Source organism: Pseudorca crassidens, chromosome 8, assembly GCF_039906515.1.
Source record: "Pseudorca crassidens isolate mPseCra1 chromosome 8, mPseCra1.hap1, whole genome shotgun sequence".
NCBI classification, from domain to species: Eukaryota; Metazoa; Chordata; class Mammalia; order Artiodactyla; family Delphinidae; genus Pseudorca; species Pseudorca crassidens.
The window spans coordinates 84070953-84088757 of NC_090303.1; the positions used below are offsets into that span (position 1 = coordinate 84070953).

The following is a 17805-nucleotide window of genomic DNA, read 5'->3' on the forward strand; positions in this document are numbered from 1 at the left end:
TACTTCCATGCCCAAAAAGTTAATGGAAAACTACAGAAGCAACAATCCACAAAGGCAGGATGATGCTCAGACTCTTGGGGAATGAAGGCTTGGGTCACTTCACAGAGTAAAGAACCTCAAGCAGCTGAGCTTCTGGCTAGGGCAGGTGTCTTAGTCCATTCAGGCTGCTATTAACAGAATAACACAGAATAGGTGGCCTATAAACAATAGAAATCTTTCTCACAGTTCTGAAGACTGGAAGACCAAGATCAAGGTACCAGTGTCTGGTGAGGACCTGCTTCTTGGTTCACAAACAACTGTCTTTTTACTGTGTCTTCACATGGCATAAAGAAGAAGGGAGTTCTCTGGGGCCTCTTTTATATGGGCACTAATCCCATTCATGACAGCTCCACTGTCATGACCTAATCACCTCCCAAAGGTCACATCTCCAATACCATCACCTTGGGGACTTGTTTTCAACATATGAATTTCCTGGGGCGGGGGGTTGGACACACAAATATTCAGCCTATAGCAGCAGAGAAAAAATAAAATGAGTTGTGGAAGAAGAAAGCCATCGATACCAATTATAGCCTTGTTAATCAATATATATGTAAGGGCCGTAGTAGCTCTGCATATTTCCTATTTGCTTGTTACACCACTGTACTGGAGTTTAAATGTATGTAAAAGAGTACATATGGAGGGCTTCCCTGGTGGCGCAGTGGTTAAGAATCCGCCTCCCAGTGCAGGGGGACACGGGTTTGAGCTCTGGTCTGGGAAGATCCCACGTGCCGTGGAGCAACTAAGCCTGTGTACCACAACTACTGAGCCCGCGTGCCACAACTACTGAAGCCCGTGCTCCTAGAGCCCGTGCCCCACAACAAGAGAAGCCACTGCAATGAGAGGCCCACACACCACAACGAAGAATAGCCCTCATTCGCTGCAACTAAAGAAAGCCTGCGTGCAGCAATGAAGACCCAACGCAGCCAAAAGCAAATAAATTAATAATAAATAAATTAAAAAAAAAAAAAAAGAATGTGCAGCTTCTTCAGCCCCAGACTCCTAGCTCCTCTGGTGCCAGCTCTTGCAGTGCACTGACCAGCAGTTTCTCCAGCAGCGCCCTCCCTCACCCCCAACAGTTTTATAGCAAAGTGCTTCTGGCTCCTAAGAAATGTGCAACTTCTTCTCCAACACCAGATTCAGTGCACTTAAATTCTCCAGTGCCTACAGCACACAGTAGCCAGCAGCTTCCCCTGGCACTCCCACGCCCAGGTGATTTTGTGGCAGAATGCCTCTGGTGAGACACCTTCCATAACAACTTTCTTGGGCTTCCTGGAAAGCAGATTTCCAGCAAGCTTGAGAGGACAGATTTTCAGCGGCATGCAGCACCACAATGACTTCTTTACCATAGCTATACCATCACCAACAGGGTCTGAATCTCAGTCCTGGGAGTGGGGTGAACTCTTCCTTCCTTGGAAACTCTATCTCAGCCTTGGCGTTAATGACTGCACCTTGTATCTGTTTTATTTCTATCTTCTTTAGAGTTCTCTTTACCTCTTACTAGACAAGCCCTCATTACTATAGATGCCTGTTATAGTTAAACATTCTTTATATTAAAAAGCCCCAACAGGGCGTCCCTCGTGGTGCAGTGGTTGAGAGTCCGCCTGCCGATGCAGGGGACACGGGTTCGTGCCCCGGTCTGGGAAGATCCCACATGCCGCGAAGCGGCTGGGCCTGTGAGCCATGGCTGCTGAGCCTGCGCGTCCGGAGCCTGTGCTCCATAATGGGAGAGGCCACAACAGTGAGAGGCCCGCGTACCGCAAAAAAAAAAAAAAAAAAAAAAAAAAAAAAGCCCCAACAAATTACTAAGTGGTTTCTCTCTCCTGACTGGACCCAAACTGATACTAAAAGGAACTAAGGATTCTAGATCTGGGGCATGAAAGTAACTAGATGAATACTAGTCATCTTTTTCTGTTAGGAAGTAAAGAAGTGCTCCAATAGCCAAAGTTACAACATTTAAAGCATCAGAAGAATAACTTAAGTGGACACCCTGAATCAATGAAAATCCATGGGTCCATAATACAGCATAAAGAGAAAGCCAGGGAAAAAAGTAACATTTAAGGCATCTTTAAAACAAAACCCTTATATTGAAAACAGGAAATTTAAAAGTTAAGATTCATCCTGCCTTTCTAGTGGGTACTCAGAAGAATGCTAATGTATATGTAGAAGGAAAGACAGAGTTAGCAAAACATTATTTTGCAAACCACAATGAAATTATTAAGGCAAGGATTATAAACTAGAATTTAACATTTGTACAAACTGCATTATATTACAAGGGGGGAAACAAACTTTATAAATGGAAGAATCAGACTACCATCATCCTAATCCAGTCAATCCTAGCATCACTAACAGAAGGTCAACCAAAAAGTATAACTTGTGATAAACTGCAGCATGAAGTATCTAACACGTTTTGTGGCCAAAAATGTTTAACCTTTTAAAATTAATCCATCAAGCCTTTCCGTCTTTCTTACCAGGGTTCTGGGAAAGAATTAAGTCCTGTAGAAAATGATCTGAGTGTCTATTTTCTCAGTCATCCTATGGATGGTATACAGGAGAAAATTCATTACAAACAATGGGTGCCTTAGGGCATTTAAGGCTTAATTCTCTTGAGGAATTCCTACTGAGTAGGGCTGCTTTAGATATAACTTCCAATTAGAGGAATTACAGAGAATAGAAAAACAAACTAAATGAAACGAAGACAAGGCAACAGAAAATCCAGGAGGTAAGAAGATGCTTTATAAAACTAGTCCAATCTCTTCAACAAATCAGTGTCATTTTGAAAAAGAAGGAGAAGAGGGGCTGTGATTAAGTCATAATAATTTGATACAAGGTATGGTTCTACACTGGATACTGATTTGGAAAAATGCTGTAAACGCTATTTTAGGACCAACTCAGGAAATGTGAATATGGTTTAGGTATTTATTAGATGATATAAAAACTTACTGAAATAGAAAGATGAAGCTGGATGACTGGAAAAGCAGGCTGCAGAAGGGTAGGTAGGTAGAGCATATTTTCATTTGGATTTTCAAAATCTGTATATATGTTCACAGAGGATATGTGCTAAAGGATTAATAAATAGTGTGATCCCACGTGGTTTGAATGTAATTTGTTTATCTACATTTTCTATTACACTATTTCTTTAAAATGAATGGTTGATTGAAAAATACATTTAACTTAAAAAAGTTTCCAGTGAATTTCTAACACCAAACTGAACACAATTTTAAACAAAATTTTGTTTTTTCAAATAAAAAGTTCTATGATGCTGAAGTACTGAAACACATTCCTGAAAAATAATCTATTATAAAATAATCTATAATAACCACACTGTTGAGAAAATTGAGCTGGACAATAAAGACCTAAAAATGAGATGTGAGCTAGATAATCAATTTAATACCATCTAGTAGTTCAGAAATCAGCAAAATTTTTCTATAAAGGACCAGACAGTAAATATTTTAGGCTTTGCAGACCATATGGCCTCTGTGAAAAGTACTCAATTCTGCCGTTTTAGCCCAAAATTATGGACACAGACAACATGTAACTGAATGGGCATGACTGTGTTCTAATAAAACTTTATTTACAAAAATAGGTGACCAGCCCATGGACCATAAATTTACCCACCCTGGTCTAGGGCATTAAAATTTCCACCTAATCAAAAATTAACTCTTTTTTAAAGGATGGTGTAGTATTAGCTAATCTATAATTGTGATATGGCTCAAAGGTCAAGTAAAGTCCTGTACCACCACCCTATCAAAAAATCTCAATTTATCCCTTAGAGAGGATCCTTTCCTTAAGTAAATTTATACACACTTCCCTTAGCACAGTCCTTGATCAAGAGCCTACAGTCAGTGGCATGAAGAAGCAGAAGAGCAAGGGACATGTAATCAGAAGACCTGAGTTCAAACTCTGAATTAGCAGTAGTGTCACTCTAAAGCCTGTTTCTCATTCATAAAATGCAGAGAACACCACCCTCAAAGCATTACTTAGAAGCTCAAAAAGTACAGCTTCTGAAAGTACTTTTTAACTGTGAAGTATTATATAAATGCCACCGTATTATCATTGTCAAATTTTGCTAAGAAAGCTATTTTACAATAGTGTAATTGAATTACTAAATAACCACCAAGGCTTTTTGCCCCTAGGCAGCAACTCAGTATTTCAAACATACTCACCAATAGAGATACCACTGTACTAGAATAGAAGGCCAAATCTTCTATAATTTCTGTGCGCCGGTTAGCTCCAATTCGTAAGGAACGACTATGTACTTCTTCAGGTAACACTGTAAGGATTTCCAGCAGAAAAGGCAGAGAAGTTACATCATTGCTATATCTAGGAAAGAAAAGAGGAGAGATATAAGTTATTCAGAATGTGCACCACACTCACAATCACAGCCCCACACAATCACATAAGATAACAACAGCCATCAGAACAACCACAACAACAAAAGTAGAATTCTCACTACTGTTAAAGGGGAGAAAAATAGATACACTTTCTTGGAAAGATATCTAGAAATCAAAATTTCAACTTGCATAATAATCTTTGACCCAGCAATTCCACTTCCAGAAATTTATCTGTCAGAAAAATCTCACATATACATGTATATGCACAAGTATTTTTTTATAATAGCAAAAATACTGGAAAAATATAAAGGTCCTCCATAATTAGACAGGATAAAAAAGGTTACAGATATCATACAATGGAACATATACAACCATTATAACAAGTACCTATGTCATAACGTGAGATGTCCACAACATATTAAGCAAAAAAAAGGATATGAACATATTTTTACATACAATTGAAAAAAATACATGTGTGTGCATATTAATATATACGCACTTATTTATTTTAAAAGGCTTAAAGGGGGCTTCCCCGGTGGCGCAGTGGTTGAGAGTCCGCCTGCCGATGCAGGGGACACGGGTTTGTGCCCCGGTCCGGGAAGATCCCACATGCCACGGAGCGGCTGGGCCCGTGAGCCATGGCCGCTGAGCCTGCACGTCCGGAGCCTGTGCTCCACAACGGGAGAGGCCACAACAGTGAGAGGCCCACGTACCGCAAAAAAATAAAAAAATTAAAAATTAAAAAATAAATAAAATAAAATAAAATAAAATAAAATGCTTAAAGGGAAGTCTAGAGGGCTATATAGTCAATCACCAATAGTGGTTACTTATAAAATACAGGAATAGGAAGAGGGGAAGGTATGTACTTTTTAATTTGAAAGCTTCCATACTGCTAAAATTTTTTCAGAGTATATATTAATATTATTAATAAAAAGTTTCTTAAAACAAAAAATAAATTATCCACGTAAAGGTTTTAATGACACACTATAGTTGGTGGTAAAAAGGACATCCACTTTGCTCAAAAATAATTTCCTAACCAAATGCCAAAATGCAAGCAAATATCAAGATTATCTTGCCAAGACCATGAGGAAATACTTTACTCAAAGCAGCAAGCTCCATGTATCTAAAAATAATACTGTCCCTTTTATAGGCATGAAATAAACCCCAATTGGTAAGAATGTATACTCATAACAACTTTCAATTTAATATAATCTTAAACATTCTGACAATGTTTTTATAAAAACCACTGATATGACAGTGCGAGTGATCCACAAGGCAATGAAATACGTTGTTGTAGTTAATTCAAGAAGCGTGTGTGTGTGCGTGTAAACTAAGAAGTTCTTTTAAGTCGTTGTAGTTAATTCAAGAAGCGCATGTATGTGTGTGTGTGTAAACTATGAAATTCTTTTAGGTCCCACATGACATATTTCTGTAGTATTTAAATTTTAAATGATTTTCTTTTAATCTAACAAAGGTTAATAAATAATTCTACGTTAAGAGTTTGGGGGGAATAGGCCAAATGTCTAGCTATTGCTAACAGATTTCTCTGTGTTAGGTTAATGGTAAACACTAGCATATAGTCAATACAAGTTACTTACTTTTCTACCAATGTTTGTACACATCCCTTCCAGGAAGGCATCTGTAGAGCAAGGTCTGCTATTGCTAAAGCCAGCTGAGTAAAAAGAGATTAAAGAAATGAATAGACAGATGAACAGAAATAGAGTTAGCATCAATATTAACTGGAAAGCAAAGAAACTAAATTTCTTCCAAACAATATGACAACTAAAACTGTGACACCACCCTCCTTCTCACTCCCACAGCTACGTATCATGTAAATTCTTCTGGGTTAACTACAAATTGCTGGGATTTAAAAGTTAACCTTTAAAAATGAAAAACCAAACCAAAAAAATAACAAAAAAAGTCAGAAAGAACAGACTATAGATTTTCCTCAGAATATATCAATACTTACTTTTATTTGGCAATACCACAGAACTTCATGGACATATAAATTATACTCTGCCAAAAAGCCAAAGCTACTGACAAAGTCAGCCCTTTGACTCACTCCTCAAGTAATGGATTGCCATTTCCCTTCTCTTCATGTCTTATCTTGAAGGCTTATGCAAAAGCCTACTTCCCCTGCAAGAACACTTCTACGCCAAGCAGAGAACACATGTGAGTACGTACTCACTAAAGCTTCTAGTTTTCCTTTCTAATGTATTTCCCTACCTAAGGTGGAAAGGCCAGATGCTCTAGTTCACCACTTCATTCATGAGACTTTTACTAGCCAATCAGTCTAGAAAGGATTTTTTTTAAAAGACAGGTATGTAGACTTCTGACCCAGGACAGTACTTTACCATCTACAATTTTAACAGCGGAGTGTGTGTGTGTGTGTGTGTGTGTGTGTGTGTGTGTGTGTGTGTCACCTCCCCCACTTTTTGGTACTCTAGTTTGGTATCAAATGAATTCTAAGATGAATACAAAGATTTAAATATTCACTTTCTATTCACCTATAAGAATATAGCAATGAGTCTGTAAAAAAGTTAACATCACTTCACATGGGCTAGCAAGCAATGTCAATCAAAATTAACTTGATAAATCCAAATGGTCTTACAAATTTTCCTAATGAGAAGCATAGAATTTACCTGAGTTACAATGACAGGTGACAAGTCTTTCAAGTTCTGGATATGGGTTAGTAATGAGTCCCGTAAAGAGGCATGAGAGTCTGTGGGGAGCTCATAAAATGAGGTCTGAATCTTCATTTTCATGGTCTGTGCAGCAAAATAGCATGATTCCACATCTTGCCGGATCTGTAACAACTGGTCTGAAATCTCCCATGCATGAACCTGAAAGTAGATCAGACAAAAAAAGAGTCTTAAAAACTACTTTTCTAAACAACGTTTATGCCATACAACCTCAATACATACACAAACTTATTTAGACCAAAGTATAATGAAAGAAAAATCTGACAAGCTAAATTGCCCACTAATTCAGCCAAAACTTCACACTACGGTATATATTTATAGGCCGTGCTCAACAAAAGTATTACCTAAAATCTTCTAATTGTAGGAAGGCATGACAGTTATCAACTGAATAAACAGATCTAATCCTGCTGACTAGAATTATTAATTGTGTAGGGGGGAGAGTATAAAGAAAAATGTCCCAAAAGTTTCTACTAAAACTAAAATGTCACTGTATAGCTTCCAACCCTAATCTATAGGTTGGATGTTTCTTCTCTTTTCCACTTAAAATAAGTAAGCTTTTGTTCACTCTAAGAATTGAGTCTGGAAGATATTTTAATATATCTATAAGTAGGAGAATATATTTCATATTGGTCTCAATAGGCCTACATTTCAATCTTTAGGACCTGACTAAAACTACAAAAACTATTTCACATACTTCAGTTATTTTCTAATGTTTTTATATTTGGCACAGTACTGTATATGCGACTAAAATCATTTCCACAGGAGCATCTATGGAAATAATAAAGAGAGCAAAAGCATAGAATTTGGTCTCTAACAGCTAGTAACAGTTATAAAACAAAGCCTTATTTTGAAAGATAACTTTTGGAACAAACTCATGCAGTATAAAGTAGGCAACTAATTAACAAGCGATAAATTCTAATGCAATTCTATACCAAACTGCCTCTTCATGGGAGTGGGAGCAGGCTAAAATGGGCTGTTAATAATGGACTGAAAATCTTTTTCAATCCCAATTCAGGAACAGAGCCAACTGTAAAGAAAGATCAGAGATTTACCTACTCAATTTCTTATGAAGATACAGCACTTCACAAGTAATACACAATGATTCTTCAAGATCTTTCCAAAGATAAATGGCAAGTCAAGGAAATGGCCTGTATGAGCTCCCAAAGTAAACTGAAAAGACTCAGTTCCCAAAGACTCAGTTCCCAAAGTAAACTGAAAAGACTCTAAAACTCACAATGATAAATGACATAAAACTTAGCTTTAATCAAGTAATAAGTTGGTGAAAAAACAAGCATGAAACATTAACTTCCTTCTAGATAAAATGTATTTATTAATTTTTTGTCGTTTTTACCCCTAGCATACTGTCACAAAAAATCTTCCAAGCCACAGTTTTTAGCCATTCATTATCTAACCAGTAACCCAAGCACATCTACGATTTAATATGCCATCAAAATATACCTCCCTCAAATTGATACTTTAAAATATAATAGCAAATAAGCAGCCTTGGAATCACCATAAATGTCCTCATAAAAAACAGAGCAACTAAAGAGCAAAACCAAAGCACTACAGACATTTACAACAAAACTAGGTATTATCTAATTATCTCCAGGAACCCCAAAATATAAGTGGATGGGGACAAGCCAGTGACATCTGTAAGACCTGTTTCAACTTCAGTAAAAGGCAGAAGCAGAGGGAAACAATAGGGTATCTAATGGATCTAAGAGCAGAGAATATCAAAAGAGTCAACAGGTATTCACTAGAAAGCACAGGGAATGAATCTGTAGATGAAAACAGAAGAGGTTTTGCCCAATCCAAAAGCAAATGAGTTAAAGAGGCCTATGCAAGGTCTAAGGAGATGGAACAATCTAGCCTCTATAAACTCTTAAAACTGAAAAGTGGGCTTCCCTGGTGGCGCAGTGGTTGAGGGTCCACCTGCCGATGCAGGGGACACGGGTTCGTGCCCCAGCCTGGAAGATCCCACATGCCGCGGAGCGGCTGCGCCCGTGGGCCGTGGCCGCTGGGCCTGCGCATCCGGAGTCTATTGCTCCGCAACGGGAGAGGCCACAGCAGTGAGAGGCCCGCGTACCGCAAAACAAAACAAAACAAAACAAAACAAAAAACTGAAAAGCCAGGGCAGGGCCCCAAACTGAGGAGAAACTGCTGTGAAAAGTCAATTCTATACAGGACAAGTACAACAGAGACAAAGGAAAAAAAGGAGAAGGTAATAACAAAGCTCGGAAATCTTAGAAATCAAACTACCATATCTGTAAATACTATCTGAAAACAAGAGAAAAGGAAGCTCTATGAAGTTGGGAATACTATCCTTAACTATGCCTCCTTCCAAAAGTTCAAAAAACTAATTTCACAAGAAATAAGCTCAAATAAATAAGCTCAAATAAACAAGCTCAAATAAATAAACTCAAATGCCATATGTATAGCAACTGGGGGCCGGTGCAGATAATGAGAAGAATAGCACGCTTACGAAGAAAGTAGGCCAGAAAAACATTTTAAAAACTAGCCTAGGAGCTTCTCTGGTGGCACAGTGGTTAAGAATCCGCCTGCCAATGCAGGGGACATGGGTTCGAGCCCTGGTCCAGAAAGATCCCACATGCTGCGGAGCAACTAAGCCTGTGCGCCACAGCTACTGAGCCTGCGCTCTAGAGCCCACGAGCCACAACTACTGACGCCCACGCACCTGGAGACCATGCTCCGCAACAAGAGAAGCCACCGCAATGAGAAGCCTGTGCACCGCAACCATGAGTAGCCCCCGCTCATGGCAACTAGAGAAAGCCCGTGTGCAGCAATGAAGACCCAACACAGCCAAAAGCAATAATAAAAATTATAAATAAATAAAAACTAGCCTAAAGTCCAAAGGACATAGGAGCCAACTGAAAAAGCTCCCAATGGCCTAAACTAGAAAACCTGGGAGTAACAAATTATGACAGTATTGGATTATAATTCAAAAATAAAACAATATCCATGAGTCCATACTGATGTAAATAACAACTGAATAAATAACTGGGGAGAGGTTATTTGCAGGATATAAGACATCTTTTTTAACAGAAGAATGCTAGTTAATAAATGTGGAAGGAATGAGGGAAACAGAAAATCACCACCATTAGAACACATCAGAAATATCTGCTACAAGCAAGATTCATGGATAAATGATAAAATACAACAAACTATCTCCCCAAAATATTCATTGGTTACTGTGGTGGTTTTAATATATGTCCACATATTCTTTAACACTTACCATTAAGAACTCTGACTACTCTAGTAGAGAGACAACATGGAGACTTTGCTGGAGAGACAATGTAAAGAGACCTAACACTACACGGAAACCAAGTGGAGCCCAGTTAAGTCAAGCCTTCCAGCCATTCCTACCAGAGTGTCAGGCATGCAAGTGAAGCCATCTTAGAACCTCCAGACCACCCATCCACCAAATGGATGCCTCTTGGAGCAGAATCATTCACAGAGCCTTGCTCAAAAATTTCCTCAAATTCATCACCAAAAGGACAAGAGGATCAAATCTGCATCTCATTAAGCCTCCGGATCTAGGAGGTAATTTGCAGGAAATAAAGGGGAAAGCAGAAATCCTAACTATGTAATCAACAAAATCAAGACTGTAGGAAACTCAACAGGTCAAAAGGCCCAGATTCCTCAACACAACAGGGAGAGAAAGAACCTGCAGATTAAAAGACACTCAAAGACCTACCTTAATTCACCAAGTTATACATTTGTTTTGTGTGGTTTTTCTGTATCTGTGTTTAAAAAACAAAATTTAGAACAAACAAAACTCAATATTGCCTATTAAATTAAACTAGTATGAAGTCTTTCTCCCTAGTGAAATCTAACTGTCAACCCACCAGGTCAGAACCTTTGTGAAAAAGTTCATTGATTGTACAGTGTCATGTTGTGCTTTAATTTGAATGGCAGAAACCAGCAAAAAATACCAATTATATCATTCTTATTATCTGTCTTTCTGACAAACATTTCTATCTCCTTAAAAGTAAAGATCTCAAAAATGAAGGGCAGAACCAAAAGTCAAAACAAAACAAAACAAATATTTCCTTCTGCAGAACTATTAACTTGGGTGTAGGGATGCAAAGAAGATTTCTTTTTCAAGCACCTTTGATGATGTTTGAAATATTTTTTAACGTGTCCTTTGGAACTGTCTTTAAAAATAAATATAGATTTGTAGCCCTAATATAGAAGTATCTCCAAGATATACATTTAAAAAACAAAGATGCAGATGATATCATAAAATCCTTTTTGTAAAACTTTAAATTACACTTTTTTTTTTGGAAAGCATAGTGAAGCTTTTTAACATACAGGAATTAGTTTTATACCTGAAGCCTTAGCATTCATAGCATTCATTAAGTGTTTCAACTTTGTTTTTACCACACTAGCTGGCTGTACACCAATCTTCCAGCCAAAAAAAAGTAGAAAAAAATTGATTAAATATCAAGAAGAACTTGTTTGAAGACATCAGAACTACCAAGACATCCAGAACATGAGGCCACAGATTCCAGAGAGTTCAGCCTAATATGTGGCTCCACCTTTCTCCACAAGGAATTTGCCTGTTTGAAAGCAGAAGACAAGAGGCTAAAAAGCTGAAGAGATTTGGGCAGTCACACGAGACTGGGGAGATGAAAAGTAGAATTCAGAGCCTGCCAAGGAAGAGGGGGCCTGGAAAATAGTCCAGATTTTCAGCTGGGACCCAGTGCAGGAAACAGGAAATGTACCTCAAAAAGGCTGAAACTTCTCCAGGATACACTAGATGTTAGGCCACAAAATAAGTCTTAATAAATGCAGAAAGACTGAAATCACAGAAAGTATGTTTTCCAATCAAAAATGAAATGCAACTAGAAATTAACAGATGGAAAACTGGAAATTTCACAAATATGTAAAAATTAAATATCAATTCTTAAACAACCAATGGGTCAAAGAAGGGAAATTAGAAAATATTTTAAGACAAATGAAAATGGAAATACAACATACCAAAACTTGTAAGATGCAGTGAAACAGTGTTAAGAGGGAAATTTATAGCTATACATAAACACTTAAATTAAAAAAAGAAAAATTATCTCAAATCAACAACCTAACTTTATACCTTAAGGAACTAGAAAAAAAGAAAAAACTAAGCCCAAAGCTAGCATAGGAAAGCAAATAATAAACATTAGAGCAAAGATAAATAAAATAGAACACAGAAAAACCATGATTTGATTCTTCAAAAAGATCAACAAAATTGACAAACCTTTATCTAGATTTTAACCAAGCAAAAAGAAATGAAACGAAGGTGGGGACATTACTACTAACTTTACAGAAATAAAAAAGATTACAGGAAATACTATGAACTGTACACCAACAAACTGGATAATCCAGATGAAATGGACAAATTCCTAGAAACATACAATGTACCAAGACTGAATCCAGAAGAAACAGAAAATCTGAATAGACTATATTACTATACTTAGTGAACAGACTGAATCAGTAATCAAAAACTTCCCAACAAAGAAACGCCCAGGATCAGACGGCTTTACTGGTGAATTCTACCAAACATTTAAAGAAGAATTAACACCAATCCTTCTCAAATTCAACCCAAAAATTGAAAAGGAGGAGTAAACATTTCCGAATTCATTCTATGAGGCCAGGATTACCCTGATACCAAAGGCAGACAAAGATACTACAAGGAAAAAAAAACCCTACAGGGGCTTCCCTGGTGGCACAGTTGTTGAGAGTCCGCCTGCCGATGCAGGGGACACGGGTTCGTGCCCCAGTCCGGGAAGATCCCACATGCCACAGAGCGGCTAGGCCCGTGAGCCATGGCCGCTGAGCCTGCACATCCGGAGCCTATGCTCCGCAACCAGAGAGGCCACAACAGTGAGAGGCCCGCGTACCGCAAAAAAAAACCCAAAAAACAAAAAAACACCTACAGACCAATATCCCTTATGAATACTAATGGAAAAAAAACTTCAAAAAAATAGTATCAAACTGAATTCAACAGTGTATTAAAGAATTATACACCATGACCAAGTGGGATTTATTCCTGAAATGCAAGGGTGGCTCAACATACAAAAATCAAACAATGTAATGCACCACATTAACAGAATAAAGGGGGGAAAACCACATAAATATCTCAACTGATGCAGAAAAGCATTTGACAAAAGCTATCACCCTTTCATGATAAAGACACTCAACAAACTAGGTAAAGAAGGAAACTGTCTCAACGTAGTAAAGACTACATATGAAAACCCCACAATGAACATCATACTCAATGTTCAAAGACTGAAAACTTTTCAAAACTCTGTAAGATCAGGAACAAGACAAAGATGCCCACTTTTGCCACTTCTATTCAGCATAGTACTAGAAGTTCTAGCCAGAGCAATTAGGTAAGAAAAACAAATAAAAGGCATCCCGATTGGACAGGAAAAGGTCAAATGATGACTGTTCAGGTACGACATGATCTTATATGTAGATACCCCTCCAGATTCCCCAAAACCTGTTAGAACTCATAAACGAATTCATCAAAGTTGCAAAATACAAAGTCAACACCCCCAAATCAGTTGTTTTTATATACTGACAATGAACGATCTGAAAACGAAATTAAGAAAACTGCATATACAACAGCTTCCAAAAAGAACAAAATAGTCAGGAATAAAGCAAGCTGTACACTGAAAACTATAAAATACTTGTGAAAGAAATTAAAGAAGACACTAATAAATGAAAAGACATCCTGGGTTCAAGGATTAGAAGACTTACTACAGTTGTTAATACTATCCGAAATGCTCTACAGAGTCAATGCAATCCCTATCAAAATCCTAAGGACTTATTTTGCAGAAAGAGAAAAATTCATCGAAAAATTCATATGGAATCTCAAGGGGTCCCAAACAGCTAAGAACAAAATTGGAGGTCTCATATTTCCTTGATTTCAAAATTTATTATGAAACCACAGCAATCAAAAGAGTATGGTACTGGCATAAAGACAGATATATAGACCAATGGGAAAAAACAGAACACCAATAAATAAACCCTCGAAAATATAGACAAATCATCTTCAACAAGGATGAGAAAACTATAAGATGGGGAAGGGAGAGTCTCTTCAATGAATACTGTTGGGAAAAGGAATATCCATAGACAAAAGAAAGAAGTGGACTCTCATTTTACACCATATACAAAAATTAGCTCACAATGGATTAAAGACCTAAATGTAACACCTGAAGCTATAACTCCAAGAAGAAAGCATGGGGGACAAGAAATTTCATGATACTGGGTTTGATGATGACTTCATGGATATGACACCAAAACCACAAGAAACAAAAGCAAAAATAAAACAAATAGGACTACACCAAACTCTAAAAACTGCGCAACACAAAATCCAGAGTGAGAAAGCAATCTATGGAATGGGAGAAAATATTTGCAAACCATACATCTGACAAGGAGTTAATATCCAGAATACACAAAGAATTTCTACAACTCAACAACATAAAAACCAATAACCCAATTTTAAATTGGGCAAAGGGCTTGAAAAAAAACATTTCTCTAAAGACAGTATAAACATGGCCAACAAGCACAAAAAGATGCTAACATGACTAGTCATCAGGGAAATGTAAATCAAAAGCACAATCAGATATCACTTCATACCTGTTAAGATGGCCACTATCAAAAGAAACCAGAGGGCTTCCCTGGTGGCGCACTGGTTAAGAGTCCGCCTGCCGATGCAGGGGACACGGGTTTGTGCCCCGGTCCGGGAAGATCCCACATACCGCGGAGCGGCTGGGCCCATGAGCCATGGCCGCTGAGCCTGCACGTCCGGAGCCTGTGCTCCGCAACGGGAGAGGCCACAGCAGTGTGAGGCCCGCGTACCGCAAAAAAGAAAAAAAAAAAAAGAAAAAGAAACCAGAAAGTAAGTGTTGGTGAGCATGTGGAGATATTGTAACTCTTATGCACTGCTGATGGTAATATAAAATAGTGCAGACACTATGGAAAACAGTATGGAGGTTCTTCAAAAAATTTAAAATGTAACTACCATGTGATCCAGCAACTCCACTTCTGGATATATACCCAAAAGAATTGAAAATAACATCTCGAAAAGATATTTGCACACCCACGTTCACTGCAGCATTATTCACAAAAGCAAAGAGGTGGAAGCAAACTAAATGTCCTTCAATGGATGAATGGATAAAGAAAATGTGATACATACATGGAATGGAGTATCCATTCAGTCTTAATGGATTATCACTTAATCTTAAAAATCCTGTCATGTGCTGCAAAGGCATAGATGAACCTTGAGGGTATTGTGCCAAGTAAAATACGTCACTCATAAAATGGCAAATGCTGCATGATTCCATTTACATGAGCTATCTAAAGTAGTCAAACTCAGGGGCTAGGAGGAGGAGGTGGAGAGTTGTTCAGTGGATGCAGAGCTTCAGTCATGTAGGATGTGGGGGGCTCAGAGGGATCCGCTACACAACATGCATGTGGTCAACAATATTGCACTGTATGCTTGCAAAATATTGCTCTGTACACTTGCAAACTGTTGGGAGGTTGAATTTCATATTTTGTGTTTTTGCCACCAAAAAAAAAAAAAGTTTAGTACTGGCATAAAGACAGACACAAGACCACTGGAACAGAATAGAGAGCCCAGAAATGAATCCGTGCATATATGGTCAAGTGATTTTCAACAAGAACAGAATATCATATACAAAAATTAACTCAAAATGGATCAAAACTTAAATGTAAGACCTAAAACTATAAAACTCATGGGGGGAAAGCTATATGTGCATTAAATTTGGCAATGATTTCTTGGATCAAAAGCACAAGCAACAGGGAATTCCCTGGTGGTCCAGTAGTTAGGACTCTGTGCTTCCAATGCATAGGGCATGGGGTTCAATCCCTAGTCAGGGAACTAAGATCCTGCATGGCACAGAGCAAAGACAAAAAAAAAAAAAAAAAACAAAACACAAGCAACAAAAGTAAAAACACATAAATTGGACTACATCAAAATTTCAAACTTCTATTCATCATTAAAAGATATAATCAGTATGAGAAGGCAACCCACAGAGTGGGAGAAAATATTTGCAAATGACGTATCTGATAAGGGGTTAATATTCAGAATACATAAAGAACTACTACAACACAACAACAACAACAAAACCAAACAACCCAATTTAAAAATAGGCAGAGGGACTTCCCTGGTGGTGCAGTGGTTAAGAACCCACCTGCTGACGCCAGGGACATGGGTCCAAGCCCTGGTCTGGGAAGATCCCACGTGCCACGGTACAACTAAGCCCGTGCACCACAACTACTCAACCTGCGCTCTAGAGCCCGCAAGCCACGACTACTGAGCCCGCGTGTCACAACTACTGAAGCCCTCGCACCTAGAACCCGTGCTCCACAACAAGAGATACCACTGCAATGAGAAGCCCGCGCACCACAACGAAGAGTAGCCCCCGCTCACTGCAGCTAGAGAAAGCCTGTGTGTAGCAATGAAGACCCAATGCAGCATAAAATAAAATAAATAAAATAAAATAATTAAAAAAAAAATAGGCAGGGACTTCCCTGGCAGTCCAGCAGTTGAGACTCCACACTTCCACTGCAGGGGGCATGGGTTTGATTCCTGGTCAGGGAACTAAGATCCCACAGGCTGCAACATGGTCAAAACAAACAAAACAAAAAATAAAACAAAAAAAAAAACCCCAAGTGTTGATGAGTAGAGAAATTGTAACAATGCACATTGCTAGTGGGAATGTAAAATAGTGCAGCCAATATGGAAAATAGTATGGCAGTTCCTCAAAAAATTAAAAATAAAATTACCAAATAATAAGCAGCAAGAGAGAATCAATTCATCACATTCAAGTGATCCTTGATAAGATTTTGGACAGATTTGTTATCAGAAACTTTGAAGTTCAGAAGGCAGTGGGCTAATATATTCAAAGTGTTAAGAGAAAAAAAAAAGCTGTCAGCCAAGAATCCTATACCTGGCAAAACTGTCCTTCTAAAGTAAGGCAGATTAAGACATTTCCAGACAAACAAAAGATAAGGGAATTTGTTACCACTAGACCTGCACTGCGAAAAAACGTTATGAGTAGTCCTGAAGGTTGAAATGAAAGAACACCAGCTAGTAACTTAGCTATAAGAAGAAATAAAGATGTCAATAAAGGTAAATAAATGATTCATTATAAAAAAAAAAATTACCACATAATGCAGCAATTCCACTTTTGGGTATATAGCCAAAACAATCAAAAGCAGGGACTCAAACAGATATTTATACACCAATGTTCACAGCAGCATATTTCACAATAACCAAAAGTTGAAAACAACTCAAATGTTCATTGACAGAAGAATGGATAAACAAAATGTGACATATACATACAGTGGACTATTATTCAGCCTTAAAAAGGAAGGAAGTACCATTACATGCCATAACATGGATGAACTTTGAGGACATTATGCTTAGTAAAATAAGCTTGACACAAAAGGACAAATATTGTATGATTCCACTTACATGAGGTACCTGAAGTAGTCAAATTCATAGAGACAAAGTTAGAATTTTGGTTGCCAAGGGTTGATGGGAGGGAGAATGGGCAGCGTTATCATTTAATGGGTACAAAGTTTTACTTGTAGAAGATAAAAAAATTCTGGAGATTGCTTGTGTTGGTGGTCATAAAACAACGTGAATATACTTACTCTCACTGAGTTGTACACTTTAAAATAGTTAGAATGGTAAATTT

At 37.9% G+C, this 17805-nt stretch overlaps 1 protein-coding gene across 3 annotated transcripts in view; it reads right to left on the reverse strand.

The window, feature by feature from the left end:
* Positions 1-17805, reverse strand: part of TNPO3 (transportin 3) — an 81222-nt gene that overhangs the window by 46929 nt on the left and 16488 nt on the right. For all 3 annotated transcript variants that reach the window (XM_067746952.1, XM_067746953.1, XM_067746954.1), the window contains 3 exons: positions 7013-7213; positions 5969-6042; positions 4203-4359 (listed from right to left, as the gene is read on the reverse strand). In XM_067746952.1, the coding sequence (XP_067603053.1) occupies positions 4203-4359; positions 5969-6042; positions 7013-7213 (432 nt within the window). The remainder of the gene's footprint in view (positions 1-4202; positions 4360-5968; positions 6043-7012; positions 7214-17805) is intronic.